Source organism: Lonchura striata, chromosome 1 (genome assembly GCF_046129695.1).
Source record: "Lonchura striata isolate bLonStr1 chromosome 1, bLonStr1.mat, whole genome shotgun sequence".
NCBI classification, from domain to species: Eukaryota; Metazoa; Chordata; class Aves; order Passeriformes; family Estrildidae; genus Lonchura; species Lonchura striata.
The window spans coordinates 135,463,841-135,481,227 of record NC_134603.1 but is presented as its reverse complement, the minus strand read 5'-3'; the positions used below and the strand labels follow the sequence as shown (position 1 = coordinate 135,481,227).

The window sequence follows — 17,387 nt, the reverse complement described above, 5'->3', positions numbered from 1 at the left end:
GATAATTTCCTAAAATCATTGACTATGATTACATTCCAAGTAACCACATTAAAAATAATGGATGTTCCACTGTAAGTAGCCCAATACTCATGGATTACTGATGTTTTGCCTGTATTTGGTTGCTTCCCTTTTCTGTTTCTTCTGCTGCTTTAATAGAGAACACATTAACAAAGATGTATTATACTTAAATTAAAAGTACCTCTATTGTGTATTTCAGCTAATAAGAAAGCAGATGCATATATTTTCATTGGGGAAAACAAATGAACAGGAAACCAGCAGGACTGGCAGGTTTCTGATTGACTTAAGTCATTTGTTTGATTTTTCTTTCAGAGTAGTCAGCCTGTCAGATTGGCTTTACTCAGAATCTGAGTGAAAGACACAAGTGAGAGTTGGGAAGACTTTTTTTAACAATGCAGTTCTTTACCAGAGCTGATTTCTTTCAGAATTTCTGTATCTGTAAGTCACGAGAGGGCACAAGTATGAAATTAAAAGAGGCACAGCTTTATTAATAAATGTAGAGTGCTTTAAGGTCATATAAGAGATCTCAATGACAGATATTACTTTTATTAATTTTTGTATAAATTGTTTGCATTTTCATTTCTTGCCTATTTAATATTCTCAAATTTGGTGCTCTTACAGTTAAAGTGCTTTTATGTTGCAAGCTATTGTCTGTCCTTTATAGGCTATTTTCTGTGAGGGGTAGGTAGAGCTGCTTGGAATGCAGTAATGGTTGAGGAAAATGATATAAAATTACTTTCCTTTACAGGGATATGAATTGGAAGCTTAATGATGGAAGTAGCTGCTTAGGGTGTTACTGTCACCTTTTAAAGGTGACATTCCTTATTCCTCTGTTAATGTAATTGCATGTACAGTCTGGTGAGGACTGCTTTTGGCTTCTTCATCTTACTGGTTACTTCTGGCTTGATTTATAGTTAATTCTGTTCTGGATTCACATCCAGAAAATATAGAAAGCCATTACAGAAATGAGCAAAATTAACATTTTAAAGAGTTGATCTTGAATGTGCATATCTCTATTTATTTTTTGCCTGCAAATTACCAATATATAATATTCTAGGACTGGGACTTAGAAGATTGAAGCAATTACTTTGTTCTTCATTTTGAATGACACTTTAGTGATTGCTTTCTGGTTCAGTGAGTTCAATATATTTTAGGAACAAGTGTTTTGACTGTTTTTCTTCTATTGAAATAATTTTCTTGGGTTGGAGGATTTTTTGTAGGTTTTTTTTTTTTTTTTTTTTTTTAGTTGGTTGGAGTTTGTGTGGGGGTTTTTTCTAGCTTCTGGTTCAGTCTTGAAAGTAAAATTAAAGAAAAATCGCATTTTCCCCTAAAGCATTGCAAAAATCTGCCAGTATCTTGCTTCTGCCTGCTTCATCCCTGGGCACACACTCCTTAGCTGCCCTGGTGGCCTCCCCCTGGGATGTATGTACATGGCTATTGAGACACATAAGGATTGCTGTAATGATAAGGGTGAACAGTGGAAGAGGTCACTGTTAGTAAATCAGATAAACTGTGTGTGTGATTTGCATATGATTAAATGCAGTCCCATAACATGTAAGTTCAACAGGCACTGCTAAAACAAGTTTTGAACACATTGGAATCTGGCTTTAGAATCTTAAAGGGAAAAAAAAGAATCTGAGGTTTGTCATTAAAATATGAAGACTATTCATTGTAACGCAGAACAAGATTAGGAGAGTCACTGCTACTGGTTGCAAAAAGCAGTTCTAGTCATGATGCAGGTTTTGTTCACTGGTCACTTTAGTGTGTGTTAAGGAGTCCCCTTTGTCAGGGATATGTTCAGTTGGTATTACAAGCCACAGTAAGCCTATTAACTATTTCCAAAACAGATTTACTCAGCATATTTAATTATTTTAATGTATTTATTATCTTTTAAGCTTGTTTAAAAAAACCCAAACCACAGTTTTTAAAATGTATTTATGTTACAATTTGGAAAAATAAATGTGGATGGGTAGTTACTAGAACATCTGTGTCTCTCCAATTTCCTCATAGAGAAGAGAAGAGAATTGAGTACTTTCAAAATATGTGGTAGTGACTGTGAGAAACAAAGACTACCTCTTTGGTCACTAAAACTGCACTTCTTATAGCAAACCTTTCTTTATATATTTGCAATAATTAGATATTATATAATTACAGTTTGAACTTTCTTCATAAGGATTTTTTCTAATGCACTTAATTTTTGAATTGTCTCGCTTTCTGTGACTTTGAGGGCCAGAACTGTTGTTTCTATTCAGGTAAACTATAGTGTGGCTATAAGGAGAGGAAACAGTTCCCAATCCATGTATGTGTACATGGGGGTGTACATACACACTCCTGTGGGGATTAGCAATGCAAACACCACTCACACATAGGGAGGTTCTGCAGGAACTTCTGAGATTGATGCACTCAGGTAAGCCCTGTGCTCTGCAGCAGCATTCCTGTGGGCAGCTCTTGCACGATGTCCAGCTGCAGAACACTTGACACACAGCAAGAGGTGACTGTAGGGCTGGCTTTCCCGTTCTTAGATGTACCTGTGAGGGTGTTTGCACCTTCATCCCACATCTGATGAGGCTCAGCTCTGATGCACTCAGCTAATGTAGCTGGTGATGGTGTCTGTGAAGCTCTTGTGGCAGCCTCTGAGTGAAGGAATGTTGAAAAAAATTGTAGCTGCTCTAATTAGTGTAATTACAGTGGGCATGTGGACACAGGATAAAAATATTAATCCCTCCATGTTCCCCAGCTGGACAATCTTTTTCCATGGCCTCTAGGCCATTGGCTGATAAAGAAGGGGCTGATAAAGACTGATCACGCTGGGCTTTTTGATCATGTTGACATTTGATACCACAGAAGCATCAAATCACAGCCTAACTTGGTCTTATACTGGTCTTACAAAAGGAAGAAAGCACTTCCTTGCCCTAGTTCCATTCTCTAGATGCTTCGACTCTGAGAACTTTAAGACATACAATTAGATTGTGTAAAGAATTATGGGAAATTCCTGAAATAGTGAAGTGTAAGATAAAACTACAATTAAATGTGATCAAGCATTCATATCCTTCTTACGTGACTAGTTTGGATGTTACTTGCATCACAGCAGGAAATGGTCTCCCCTTTATCCCTCTCATTTTTTCCATTATATTTCGTCTCTTGTAAGTATTCTGAAAAATAAGCTATTTTCTTTCAAGTGCTTACTGCCACTCAGATTTAGCTGTAACCTCTATATGCATCTAATCACCACTCTTGAAGACAAATGAGAGGAAATTTTAGCAACCAATTGATCCAGAGCAATTGTACAACTTACTTACACAGAATATATGTAGGTGGACTAGAAAATGAATACCAAAATTCATTTCTTAGCATAGCTAGTCCTCTGGACCCTGTAAAGAGATTACTGATGCTTGCTCTTAATAGCAAAACCAGAAGTAAATCCTGTTGGCAATACCAGAGTCACCACTGATAAATCTGAAGCAGGTGAAAATAAATGTGAGTAAAGTCCATTAATGAGTTTACCATCTCTGAAGGTGACATGAGATTAATAATTTGAGGGTTTTTTACCATAAATTCTACTTTTTGGTTCTTTGCTTTAGATAGTGCAGCTATCCAAAATAAATGCTGAGCACCCCGGATATAGCACTATAAAAAGATTTAGGATAGAAAGCAGGTGTTTGGGTGTAGTCCAATTTCACTTGGGATAAAGAAGTTGTAGATTCAGGTGCTGTCTATAATATTTTTGTTTGGGGTTGTTTTTGGTGGGGGTGGTATTTTTGGTTTCTTGTTTTGATTTGTGTTGGTTTTTTGTTGCTGTATTTTGGTTTTCTTGAGTGGAGATCTCACTTCAAGATTCAGTGTTAAATACTTGTTGAGTATGTGGATAGCTGGCCACAAACCCCAGACTATCACTGTGACCTTCAGTAGTACAGACAGTAGAGCAGGAGGTGCTGGTCTCCTCTCTCTGGGAACTAGAGATAGGACACAAGGAAATGGGGGGAAGCTGCAACTGGTAAATTTGACATCAGGACAAGGTTCTTCATTGAGAGGGTGGTCAGTCACCAGAACATGCTCCTCAGGGAAGCAGTCCCCATGTCAAGAGTTAAATGACTGGATGTATTTTTAGGTAGTTCCATGAAGAGAAGGGAGTTGGACTTTATGAGTCTCACAGATCTCTTCCAACCTGATATATTCCATGAGTTGCTAGAAGAAGAAAAAAATCTGTCCCCTGATGTGAAAGAACTCGTTGCTCAGAGAGTTCTCAGCAATTCTGAGAATGTACCAGGAAAGTAAAACTAGGAGGTGAATCTCGTTCTTCGCTGTCTGATTTCCTAAATGAATGTGAAATCACCATCAGTGAAATTTAAATATTTCTCTGAAGAATTAAGCCTGTCAAATCATTCCTTTCTAATCAATGTGTACAATTAGAATGGATTTTGGACATACATAAAACTTAAATTGCAGATAATTCCATATTACGTTGAAGGATCCAAATCACATCCTTGTGATTTGGATCCTTCAGCATAACATGGAATTTTTCTGCAATTTAAGTTTTCTCTTTAGCATAATCTTAAGTATTTACCACAGAAGTGATAAATAAATAAGCCAAAGAGTTGAAGATATAAATGAGAGAGGTTTGCAAGGAGAGGAGTGTAAAACCTTTTTCAGCTGTGTTTTGGCTAATTGATTCTAGCACACGCACTTAAAATGCCTTTATCTTTGTATTAGTTGGCTGTATTTCTTAAAAAAAAAAAAAGTTATAAATATTATTCTTAAAATTAGTGAAGGGTTTGACCAATATAGAGTTGGCATGCTAAAAACAGGACTGCATTTATGAAACATATGTATCATACCTCACCATATCCACTGAGGACACAGACTGGATAAAACTCTGCGCTCGTAGTTAGCTTAAAGCAGCCAAGCTTTGGCTGGCGCTGGGTTGGTGACCCACCTACACTAAATCTGAACACTGGTGAGCAAGAGAAAAATGAATTCTGTGATGTACTGATCCAGGAAATGAGTGTATAACTGTACTGTGTATCTGCTATGTAATATATACCCAATGTCATGAATTCTCACAGAAAGACTGACAGAAGCAGCTGTGAAATAGTGTGCCAGTGGGGAAAGTTTGGTCTAACTGAAATAACTGTAGAGGTTGGCTGCAGCCTGAAATGTAAGGATTTATGACTTCCGTAAGATTGAAGCATCATATTATAATATTGATTTTTTCCTTTGCTATAAATAGCACTTTCTCATTTTCTTTACCCAACTTGCCCATGGTCTTTTTGACACCCTACACAAGAGTTTTATAAGCTAATTTTGCACTGTTTCAGAAGCTGCTTCAGGATTTAATGGATGCTTTGAGGTAGCATTGTATCTTGCCTGTAGTACCTGACAACAGTATAATCAGGACAGCACAAAACTTACTAACCACTTTCTCCTCAAAGTTACTATATATTTCCACGTGCAATATTCTGCTGTCATCTTCAGCTTGCTGGACTGTCATTTTGTCTATTTTCATATCACAGAAACAAACTCTGAGAAACTGTATTTCCTCCATCTATTCTCTAATTGATTCCTTTAATAAGTTTATATATGTAAGTAAGATAAGCCCTACAGAGAAATCGGGCCAGGAGCGCCGGCATTCCCTGTCGGGCGGCTCCGGGGAGCCAGGCAGGCACCGCCGAGCCGCTGTGCCCGGATCCCGCTCCTTCCCGTGGGGAGCCCTAGAAGGCAGAAGGCAGCCCGGCGGGTGGAAACGCTCCGAAGAGCAGAAATGGAGGTGCCAGGTGTCCTGGCTGCTGTCGGTGCAAGCAGTGCAATTAAAATTGATCTGCATCATGGTTATAAGATATTTTGATTGTTTGTTTGTTTGTTCTTTTAATCTTTGAGACTACAGTGAGCAGCAGCTTTCAGTGGCATTAATCTGTGATGCCATCTCCTCCTTTATTATATGTTTACAACTGGTACAAGCCTTGCAGAGGGTAGTTAGACTTCGTATTCGCTTGCCTGGATCTGTAGCGAGCTGCAGCTGCCGCTGCCCTGAGGTCCCTCCTCCTCCCTCCGCTCACCTCAGCTGCGTGCCATGGCCGTCCTTGCTATTGCCCCTTCCGAAAACGGCGAGGAGAGGTGCCTCAGGCGACCGCCACTCTTGTCCCATTTTCCCAAAGAAATGTAGTTAGGGAAGGGGAGATACACCGTGCTGAGAGGCAGCACCGCTGCTCCCGGCTTCCCGGTAGGTGGGAGTGTAGAATTGGGTTGCAGATGCAAGCCAATCCCTCCGCTGAGGGAGAATTATTCTCGCGTTTCAGGGAATGGACATCGTGGGGACTCCTTGACACCTCGGCCTCTTGCTTAGTCCAGGAGAGCATGTTGTGACGTGAAAGGAATGATTCTGCCTTGTAATCCTTTCCTACTCTCGTTGTTAAAAGAGCGAGGAGAGAGTAGAAATTTAAGAAGGGAACAAAAAATGTCATAGAGAAGGAAATGAAGGTTTGCTCAGAAAATGAGCACGTAAAGAGGAGAGCGGGGCTGACGGCGGTATGGGCAGGGAGGGAGGGAAAACGCCCCGGCTGCCCCCCCAGAGAGCCGCCGCCCTCACCCGCAGCTGTCAGTGACGGCAAGTTTTGCGGCGGGCGCTCTCTCAGCCCCGGAGCGGTGCGGTACCGGGGCGGGGGCGACTGCAGAATCCCTGCGGCGCTGCCGGGGCTCCGGGGCTTCCCCTCCGGTCTCGCCCCGCTCCCTCGCGTCCTGGCAAGCGACTACATTTCCCAGCACTTCCCTCTTCCGAGCGGGCTCTGCGGGGAACCGCGGCGGCTCTCGCCATCTCCTTCGCTGGCAGGGGGCTCGGCGCGGCGGCGGGGCGGAGCTCGGCAGCCCCGGCCCCGTGGCAGCCGCGGCTCCGCAGCCCCCCCCGCCCGTGCAGGCGCGGAGCCGGCGGCGCTCGGCGGCGAGCGGGGCGGCGGGCAGCGCCATGCGGGCTGCCGCCTGCCTCCTCTGCCTGGCGCTCGGCGCCCTGGCAGCGGCCGCAGGTGAGTGGCGGGGGCGGCGGGGAGGGGGGGACGCTGCGCCGAGGCTGCTGCGGAGCCCCATGGAAACGGAGCCCCCGCTGCAGCCTGCGCGCCGCGGGCGCAGCCGGGTGACAGTGCCTCTCCCCTGCGCAGGAGGCGCCGGGCCGGCGGCGGGGCGGCGGGGCGAGAGCCCCTTCGCGGAGCGAGAGAGCATCAGGCCCCTGCGGCTGGTCTCCGGCGAGGGCGGCGGCGGGGCGCGCTGGCCGGCGCTGAGCACGCGGGTGCGGAGCGAGGCGGCGCGGGCACAGGTAAGCGCCGGGCGGGGGAGAGCGGCCCCGCAGCAGGGCCCGCGGCGCGGAGCCCCCGCACCCTGCACGGGGGGTGCTCGCACCGCCGAGGGCACGCTCGGTGCGAAGCGATGCTCGGCCCGACGCGCGGCTCGGTTTCCCGCAGGAGCGCGGGGAGCGCCAGCCCTGTGCAAGGGCGCTGGAATCGGTGAGGATGGTCCCCGTGCGTGCTAATGCCCTCCTCGGCCGGCAGCGGGGCCCGCGGGCACAGCCCCCTGCCTGCCTGCGGCGACGGGGCACCAAAATGAAAGTTGCGCTGCCTTTGCGACAGCGGGGCTGCGGCTTAATTTCGGCTTCTGGCTGCAGCGTGGGCAGGGTGGGTTTGTGTTCTGTGGACTCGGATGTGTTTTTAAAAATAGAAATTGTATATCGGAAGGGAATTACTTGAAATGTAACATGTGAGCTAAACACGCTACATATTGCCTGCTACCCAACTCGGGGTATATTTTCAAATTCCATAGACTCATGGTCATTAATGTTGGGAGAGACCTCTAAGATCATCTAGTCCGACCATTAATCTGGCTCTGTTTGTGTTAAAAAACATGTTTTGGTTGTATGAAGCCAAATACTTATAACTTTTAACAACCTAATTTTGTATTACAATACAGTGATTTTCATCTTGACCCCTTTTGTTTGATGTGGCACGTGGCTGTTACATCTAAAGGAAAGAAACATTGAGTCCATATTGTTATAGACGTAGAACATAAAATCTGAGCATTTGAGCTGACATACAAGATGAGTTGCAGGCCTCTGTTTCCTCCTTTTCTAATTGACTACTGTGTGTTTAAGAAACAAAATACGTGAAAAATTGTCTCATATTTCTATTTTTTATAATCCATGAAGTTTAAGAACTGACATCTTGCATTCTCTTTGTTTCATTAAATAATAAACAAGCTCTTCACAGTATATGTATTTGCCTCTGAATGTAACTTACTCAACATAAAGATTTTTCAGATATGAAGACCATATTTATGGTACAATAAAATACTGTTCTCAAAGTTCATAATGCTTTGTTCAAAGAACAAAAAACAACTCCTTTCAGAGTTTCAGGATTTCAGGATTCTTTGAAGACCCTCAAAAAGTCACAAGTTCAAACACTTTGTGATATGTCTGTTTTAAACTTAGTAGTGGTTGCATTTAGCTTTAATATTAGGCTTAAAATGCTGGTCTTACAGAACAAATTGCTAATTAATGGGTTTTGTTTTTCTGAATGTCTCAGCTTTTATTTACCAAATCTTACGCTCATAAAATTTTCAAGTCATCCTGATCTACTTAAGTTAATAGTAACATGGATGGTTTGAAAAGGGTTAAATACGTTTATTTCACAACAACTTCCACAGTAAACCAATGTTAATGTGTAAAAGCTCTGCTGTAAACGTGAAAGCTACTACAACTTTTCTTCCTGATCAAGAAGTTTCCCTGCTGCTGCTTAAAATATTCCCAACCTCTTCCATGGTATCTGACTGTTGTTATTCATGGAAGGATACAGTGCTTTGGACAAAAAAAAATTGCCAAGCAGGCCGAACCAAGTCAAGCAGAAGAGACTTTATGTGATTCTGGCACAGAGCATGGTTACATCCTGATTGCAGGATATTGCATCCCTTGCCCAGGGATCTGAGTCAGCTCGCCGGTAATGGACCAGCAGCGTGGCTGACTTTGCTTAGCTGGAGTTGTGTAGGAGCTGCATTTAGGAAGATGCTTATCAAAGTTATGGACTAACTTCACAGAATGAAATTCTGTGGTGCTTTTGGGTGTCTAGTGAATGGCACATGAAGTATAAAGATGCTGGATTCTGCTTGTACATGAAGAGACACCCATGCCTGCCCTGAAGAGTTAACAGTCAGTGGCATATAAAGAGTAGGGGAACAGAAGTGTCCTCCTCATCAATAACATTTCCATATATATTTGATTGTTGTATGATTAAATACACTCTTATTGTCTCCATGTTCTATCCATTGCTAATAGTCTTTGAACAGCTGTATTTGAGAGTTTAAAAATCTGGTCTCGAATAGAGATTTCAAACCAAAGCTAACAGCCTTCTGGATTAGTTAAGGGAGCATGGTTCTTTGAGGAGGTAAAAGCATTCAAGAAGAATCCCTGGTGAGTGAAGGACTAGCAGCCATAACTAGAAAAACAAAGATACCTGAATGGGAAGGTGCATTCAGAGGACTAGCCAACAAGGCTGTAGTTGAATTATGTAAAACAATGTAGTTGTGTTTTGAATCGGATAAAGATAAAAGTTGGGGGGGGAGAGAGAGAGATAAGCTGGAGAGAAGGAAGTTGCATTAAATCGGATTGGATTCCTTAATTCCTGGATGAAAGCTTTAGCTGCAGGAAGGGCAGGAGTTGAACAAGAAGGATGCAAGCCTGAATTCAGAACTGCACAAAGGCAAATGAAGATGATCATGCAGAGGAATGCAGAAAAAAAAGCGTGGCCTTTGCAGATCAGGCTTATGATGGAGTTCAGCCAGAGGATAATACAAGTATAGGGGGTTAAAGGAGATAATTGAAGGCAGAAGTGACTTAGATGTGATGAATGGCAGATTTCTAAAAAGTAATGGCTTGTTTTCAACATTTATTGAGATTTTTCTCTAGCAACTTCCTTTGTTTTGTTTGTTTTGGGGTTTTTGGGCCATTGCCATCAGAGTTGAGTGACTTCTATACCTGCATGCTTTACTATTAAATAGTAAAGGAAATAGTCTATATACTCATCCTAGAAACCAAGAATGTAATTGCTTAAAAAACATAATTAATGTGCTCAAAATTGTAGTTGTCCAGGATTGCTGAACCTCAGAACACAGCACAAGGCAAATGTTGTAGGCTATTACATCTTCATGCCATTAATATCTTAATGTACAATGTATAGTGGACATTGGAGAATTCACATGACTTTGCGTTTTTAATTTTAATTCCATTGCAGCATAGAGACATTACTGGTATCTGTGACACTCCTGTACTTCAATTTCTCTGTTCCTCAAAGGGCGCCTGTTAGTAGCTGCACAGCACTTATTGTATAGAATAATCAAGATAAGATACAGCTAAAAGTACACTAATATTGTATTATCATTTATGCAATCCAGGATCTTAGCAATGGGCACCTAATTTACTGTTGCATAAATAAGTGTATTAGAAGATGAGAGTCCTCTATGTCAGGGGCATTCAGTGAAGGCTAATATACTATTTTTGTGTTTGAAAGAAGGACTTGGACATTTTTAAGGAACCTTTTAACTCTGTGCCTTAAGCCATATTTTGGTATTGTAAGAAGCACATGAGAAACCACAAGTTTTGTAATATTTTCCTTTAGCCAGTACTGTCCAGGCATATTCTTTGTTAGAATGTGGAAATATATAAGTGTCCCTCCCCACTGCCTGTATTATCATTATCCATTGTTGATACATCTAAGTATCAAAATTAAGTATTTACATGGAAATTTGTGAGATTTGCTATGGTTTTCAGTGGGAGCAAAGTTCTGACCTGCTATGGACAGAGATTCACTCATCTCTGCTGATGGTGCAGGACATCCATGATATAGCAATTTCAGTTTCTCAAGCTGTTTTTCACTTGCTCATTTCCTGTTGTGATGAAGATACACTGGATTCTTTCAAAGAGAGTAAAAGGGATGACCTGGTTGTAAGGAGCCTGGCCTGAAGGGACTTCAGGACTGAGCTACATCTGGAGACAGAAGTGCATGTTGTTTGTAGTCCAGAGTCAGTAATTTTCAGTAAAGAACTTAGTTGTCTTCTGCAGCCTGCATTTTTTGTAACCAAATCATACAATTACGTACACCTATTTGGATTCACGGCTTGCAGATTTCTTAAATGATTTCTTATTGCTAATAATGAGTTTCAGAGCAGCTTTGCTCTGTCTTGCTGAGTTTACTTAACTCTGCTTGCTTTTGGATTTGAAATTTTCATTAGTTATTTGAATGTTGCCTAGTCTTTGCTATTGCATTCTCTGATTTCTTGTTATCTCACTCTAGTCTTTGAACAGGATATCCCACTTCTTTGCAGGTGCTTCTGAAATTGCTGACTCTTGCTTTCTGTTCTGGTGCTCTCAATTTCTGTTGGTATTGTGAGTTACTGTGTTGGATAGTTCCAACGAATAGTATTTTGTTTTTCTTTTAAAAAAGAGCTCTGGTTGTTGAGTGGCTTATAAAATATCTCTAGAGTTTTGGTCTGAAGGATGATGCCTGCTGGAAGAGAGAAGTGTCATGAGATATTGCTTGATTAAAAAATTATTTTATGCCCACTTAATAAAATTATTTCTGTCTCTTGAAGAAACAGGGACATTTTTTGATCATCCTAACATAAAACCAAAGGGAAGGAGGCTAAACTGGGAAAGGGTTTATACATGGTAATAACATGCATTTGGTTTATTGCTGAATTTTATTTTCTTCCTGCCTTGTTGCCTCTTAAGGTTTGTAAGGCATTAGGCAAAATGTGATATTTTACAGCATATTCAGTGTATGCAGTTCTGCAACAAGATACTTCACCAACATGGCAATATTTTATGAATATATGAATGGTTAAAATAGTCATACTCTTGAAGGTCTTGCCTTCCTGAAGAGGAAAAAACTGCTGAAAGCTAAACTTTGCTATAGGTTGTGTGTTGAATGATTTAAGGGCATTGAGGTTGTCCTTTGATTTCTGATGTAGGAGGCATTTTCACGTACACCTTTTTATAAAGTACTCAAAGTGTGTTTTGGTATTTTATAGACAAAGAATATTTCAAATTCCTAATTCATCCTTCTTTGCAAGCTCATATCAGGAAAAGTCTTCCCCTGCTTGATAATGAGATTTGTTATGACAGTAAATGTATAAGTCAGAAAAAAAGTCTCTGGTAGTTACTGCTTCAGACTTCATGTTGTTTTGTGTCATCTTCTCATGTTTGTGCCATAGCAGACTGGAAAAGAGAGATAATTCCTAAAGCTATGGCTTAGCCTTATAAAACAGGCTTATATACAGCCAAAAAGGATCATAAAGGCTCAGATATAACAATTTGTATAGAAAGTATTTTCCCAACATTTGCTTGTTGCCATGATTAGTGTAGTGACTGCAAAGTGTGACAGAGGAGTGCTTTCCAGCTCTGCTGAGGAATGTATCTGTGTTCACTCCTGGTCTGTGTCGGTGCCCCTGAGTGCAGGATCACACTGAGTATTCTTTCTGCCACAGTTTCACTGTGTACCTGTTTTGGGACTCCAGCCGTGGCTGATCAGCTATAACACATGCAGAGTGTAGAAGTGTGTTGCATCCTGAGTAGTGTCATGATAAACTTTGATGAGATTTATCCATATTCTGGAGGAACTACGTGTGAAGTTAAGATTCACTCCGAAATGTTTGCCACAAGAGCATTATGGACTTATATGTTAAAAGGTCATGGTAGTACTTCTGGTAGTCCAGGTCCCTTTTGTAGTTTTCCCAATAATCATACCAGTCTTTAAGTGACTCAAAATGAACAACTTTTTTAGGGCTCTGCTTGTGAAAACATTATCACAGTTATCCTGTCAAACACTGCTTAAAGGTCAATCAAACTGTATAAAACCTTCAAAAGCCTGACAAGGTTCAGGTCTGTAAATTGTGGGTCCTTCCACTGGCTCAGTGCTTTTCTCTCTCCAATTAGCTCTGCTGAGGTTTGTAGTCCTTCCACTTGTGGCTGCCTTCTGCCATGTTTCTCCCCTGGAGAGGATGGACGACGAGGATCCTTGTCTTCCACTCCCATGGGTTTCAGCAAGGCTGCCTCTCCCAAGCAGACTGCTCTTCTTCTCCATGGGCAGTAGCTCACATGTCAGATGATTTAGTTTCCAGCCCAGGCCCATATATATTCTCTCAGTCTGGATAACTGTGGTTGTAGAGGGTGAAATCTAATACTGTCAGAGGATCAAGACTGGGCACACAGGATTTTGGTATCTTCCTATACAATCTATCTTTCTTGTCATCTACTGACATGGTTCAGTGTTTTCATCACTAGATAATATTTTTTCATTATTGTTTTTTCTAGAAATATTGTAATTGTTTCTTGCATGTTAACCAAACCCGCTGTATTCAGTGTCTCCAAAAATTACCGTGGCTCCTACCCTGTCTTCCTTTTCTTTGGTTTTGACTTATGTAATTAATTTTAAACTATGCCAAATTTGCTATAATTGTCTGTGGAAAACTTTCAGACAAGAAAGCCTTCAATGCACCCCTAGTTACATTCTTTCCTTTGGCTTGCCAGTGGTCTCCTGGATAGTGTGTGGATATGCTGTTCTCTGGAAATATCTTTTGGAGCACATGCAGGATCGCAGAGATCTGTCGCATGAAATTTAGCTCTTTGTAGCTGCAGATGCTCCCTGGTAGTGCTCTTCTGGAGCCACTGCAATAGTTGCATTAATCTGCAGAGGAGAAATCATTGCTGCAGGGGTGAACTGTGCAGTGGCAGCTGTGCTGAGCCACAGCCAAGCGTGGATGTGGAACGACATCACTCTCCTCAGATGGAAGCATGTTCTGTGCAGATGAAAGCTTTGGACACTGAAGATTCCATCTGTGCAAGCTTTTAATACTTTAGTGGGAGGACTGTGTGAAGGAAGGATTATGTGTTTTTCCCAGAAACTTTATTGTTAAGCTGAACAGAAAGGTGGCTGAAGTGCATGTACACATGGTCAGGCTGTGTTCTGCCAGGCTGTGGCATGCACTGCCATAGTGGGGCTTGGCTGGTTGGATAAGTTCAAGTGGAAAGTCAGTGTTATCTGAAATTGAAGATTTATGAAGAATAATAATTATTATTCTTCATAAATCACAAAAAATATTTTGTGATTTATGAAGAAATCACAAAAAGTGGCAAATAACGTAGAACAGTTTTAACTTTTGAGTCACTAGGAGTCCACCTTGAAAAATGGATTTTTATCCAGTTTTTGACAGAAATTATCTTACAGTTAAAGTAAGTTAAAAACACGTCATTGTTGCTGCGCATTTGTCCCAGACAATGAAATTTGGTGATTCATCCAGTAATTTGACCAGCTCTATGCTAAATTCACTCTTAAGTCTCTCTTTCTTCCTTGTTTTTAAATGAAATGGGTGTTAACAGACCAGAGAATTGTAGCAAAGGACATGCTTTAGAAAAGGGTACTCCAGAATGTGGTATTAATATAAAGTTTATAAAAATTTGTGTGGGTAAATGGCTTCTAATGAAAATGTGATGTGGAGGAATGTGGAGGTTAGAGCCTTGACTTACAGCTCAAAAATTGCCCAGAAGAGTAGCAGTATGTAGGAATACACTGTGTTCCAGAAATGTCTCCTTAGAGTATTTCAACTCCTGCAATTCTGTGGGAATGAAAAAAAATTCCATCCATCAGTTGTTTCAGAAAATATATACAGTGAGAATGTTGATCCATTTTGGTTTCTTAGACTGTATCAAGGGGAAAAGGAGTTTTGAAATTTGCTTTTCTTGCACTTTTCAACTTGAAGCAGGACTTTGATACTTGAATGTAGAGGATGAGTCATATTTAAAAAGTATTATCTGTGGAATTGATTGAGCAATGTATTGGCATGCCTGAGACTCTGCAAGTTTTTCAAGCTTTTGTTAGCTGCTAATACTGACAGGATGTTGGTAGACTTTCTGTCGGTGCCCAGTCCATTCCTGGGAGAAGTTAACCAAGTTGGTAAGCTTTAGGTGTCAAAGAGTGCTTGTTACTTCCAGTGGGCAGAACTAATCTTTTGGTGGTAAGCTTTCATTTGTATGTAAACTAAATGTAAACTAAATGTAAAACCAATTGAAAATGTTTGGAATATGTCACTATGTTGCTGAAAAAAGGTTTGGTCACTGATACTGGTATAAAGGAGCAAAATTAGTGTGGATTCTTTTTACTGTGTTTTAGTGCTTTATTTGTAATGTAAAGGCAGCTTAATGGAGGGTTTTTGTGGATTTCTCTCATAGTGGAGCTCTGTTCCTTCATTTCTGAAGACTACAAGAGATGCTGAAAAGGGGACCTTTAAATGTTATTGATTCCTTTCAGAGCTTGGAAAACATGTTGCTAAAAATGACCTCAAGGCGCCATCTGCTTCAGCAAAGGAAATGCCTTCATTCCTCCTGTCTGTTGGATCCGTTGAGTTTTCCTTCTTGCCTAAATGGTATTCTTGGACAATAGTCCTTTCTCCAGAAGGGTGACACAGAGATGCAGATGGGTTCATGCTCAAGGGCTGCCCACGGCGCGTGCGTTGCTGCCCTTGTTTTGTCCCGTCCCCTGCAGACGGGCGATGCGCGGGTTGTTTGCCTTGTTCACTGCAGCTGTGCACGGGCCACGTCTCCTTTGGGTTCTTCCCACTTGAAACTGCCAGGGAGATGGGTATCTACTGAGGATAGATGTCCTTGTTGGAGTCCTTTCCCTCTCATCTCATGTTTCTTCCCAAAGTAGTTTCCCCCTCTGATTGCGCCAGGTCCTGGGCTGCTGAGTGATACAGATGGAACACATTGCACTACTGCTGCTGTAGTATTTTTTTTGACTCCTAGGCATGCCAGTAGATTGCTTTTCCTGTTAGATCTGGCTTTCTGAAAACTACAGTCACTGCGGGGAGCAATGGAAACTGGTGTTTCTGGGTCACAGGGTGAGTCTTTCTTTGTTCTGCTCCCTGTCTTAGTTTAAGGAGTGTGATCTTCAATGGTCATCAGAGTTTTATGTGAATTATGGCAGGAAAAGATTCTGAACTTTTCAAATTTTCATTCATGACTTTTCTTTGTTTTCTGTATGTAACCCTGTACTCGATTAATCACAGCTATAACAACCTATTTAATCATATTTCCCCTGGCCATTAGCATTTGAGTGCATTTTAAAAACATGAGATTGAGCAGTCACCAGTTTTTTGGTTTTGCCCCAGTAGTGATATATTTAAAACCTCTGGCACTGTAGTTGGATGTAACCTTTTATACATGTATTCTTGCTATTTCCCTTTCAGAAAAAGGGAAAAAAAAAAAGACTTCCCATAAATTCTTGCAGTTCTTCCTTTCACAGTGATTTGAAGATTTGTAGTAATTAGTCTCATAGGAAATCAAAACTTATAAACAAAATTTCAGAATCAAATTAACATTATACTCTACATTTAAAAGCACAATGAGTATGAGATCTGGTGCCACAGGGCTTTACTGGTGCTGGAAACAAGTGTTAGATTACCTCTTGGGAAGCAGCATCTTGCCCATTCAGTTGCTCAAATTTGTCCTATTAGATGTGTGAGATCAAATGTTAGCTCATGCTAAATTTGCTGGCAGTGTCAGCCCAATAGTTTTCCTATCTTCATTGTTCCAGATAACATTTTACTTTGGGTGAATTTTCATGAAAGATGAGGTGGAGGTGAGGAAGGAGAGCAGGAAGATAAGCTTTCAAGGGTCCTCAGAAGGATTCATGCTGCTACCCAGGCACTGACTCTGCAGCAGTGACACCTGTGTCACATCTTGCATCGCTTTGTGCTCAGGGCTTTTTCCCCTTGTGCTCTTCCCCCATCTATATTGAGTAAATTCAAACAGTGTATGTGTTCAAATACACAAATAAACAAAATAGGGGGGTTTGTTTTGATTTTTTGTCCTACTGGGATGACTATTTACTAACATTTTAGAGGTACAAGTGGTTCTTGCTTCTGAGTTTGAGTCCATTTGTACGATGATGTTTATATGGAGAAAAGCTATTTTAGGTCATGTTTAAGACCACAAGGACTGGGCCTTGGCACTACACTCTAGCTGATGGTGTTTAGCTCTCCCTGTGCTCCACCCTCACTTGGCATGGAGAACAGATGTGTGATCCAGGACTTAAAAATGAACATGCATCTATTAAAATATAGTCTTATTTCTAGCTTTTCCTCAGAATAAAAAACTGATTTACTAAACGTACTCCAAAGAGGTAGTTGCAAAAATGTTTTCATCAAACCACAATCCTTTTCTGCAGTTTCTTCATTAAATAAACTCCACCCCGCCAAGTGCCCCAAAGATACTTAGATTTATGCATTGGATAATAAGAGAGAGCTTGCATGAAGAATGTCAAATATTGATGGTTCATACAGTAAATGAG

At 41.3% G+C, this 17,387-nt stretch overlaps 1 protein-coding gene across 6 annotated transcripts in view; it reads left to right on the top strand.

Moving 5' to 3' along the window:
* Positions 1 to 6,937: 6,937 nt before the first annotated feature.
* The window catches only part of ADAM22 (ADAM metallopeptidase domain 22), a 131,333-nt gene continuing 120,883 nt past the window's right edge, over positions 6,938 to 17,387 (top strand). For 2 of the 6 annotated variants that reach the window (XM_021551750.2, XM_077788178.1), the window contains exons 1-2: positions 6,938 to 7,031; positions 7,164 to 7,318. In XM_021551750.2, coding sequence (XP_021407425.1) covers positions 6,974 to 7,031; positions 7,164 to 7,318 — 213 coding nt within the window. In that variant the 5' untranslated portion in view covers positions 6,938 to 6,973. The remainder of the gene's footprint in view (positions 7,032 to 7,163; positions 7,319 to 17,387) is intronic. The other 4 variants (XM_021551753.2, XM_021551752.2, XM_021551754.2 and 1 more) reach the window with 3 other exon arrangements.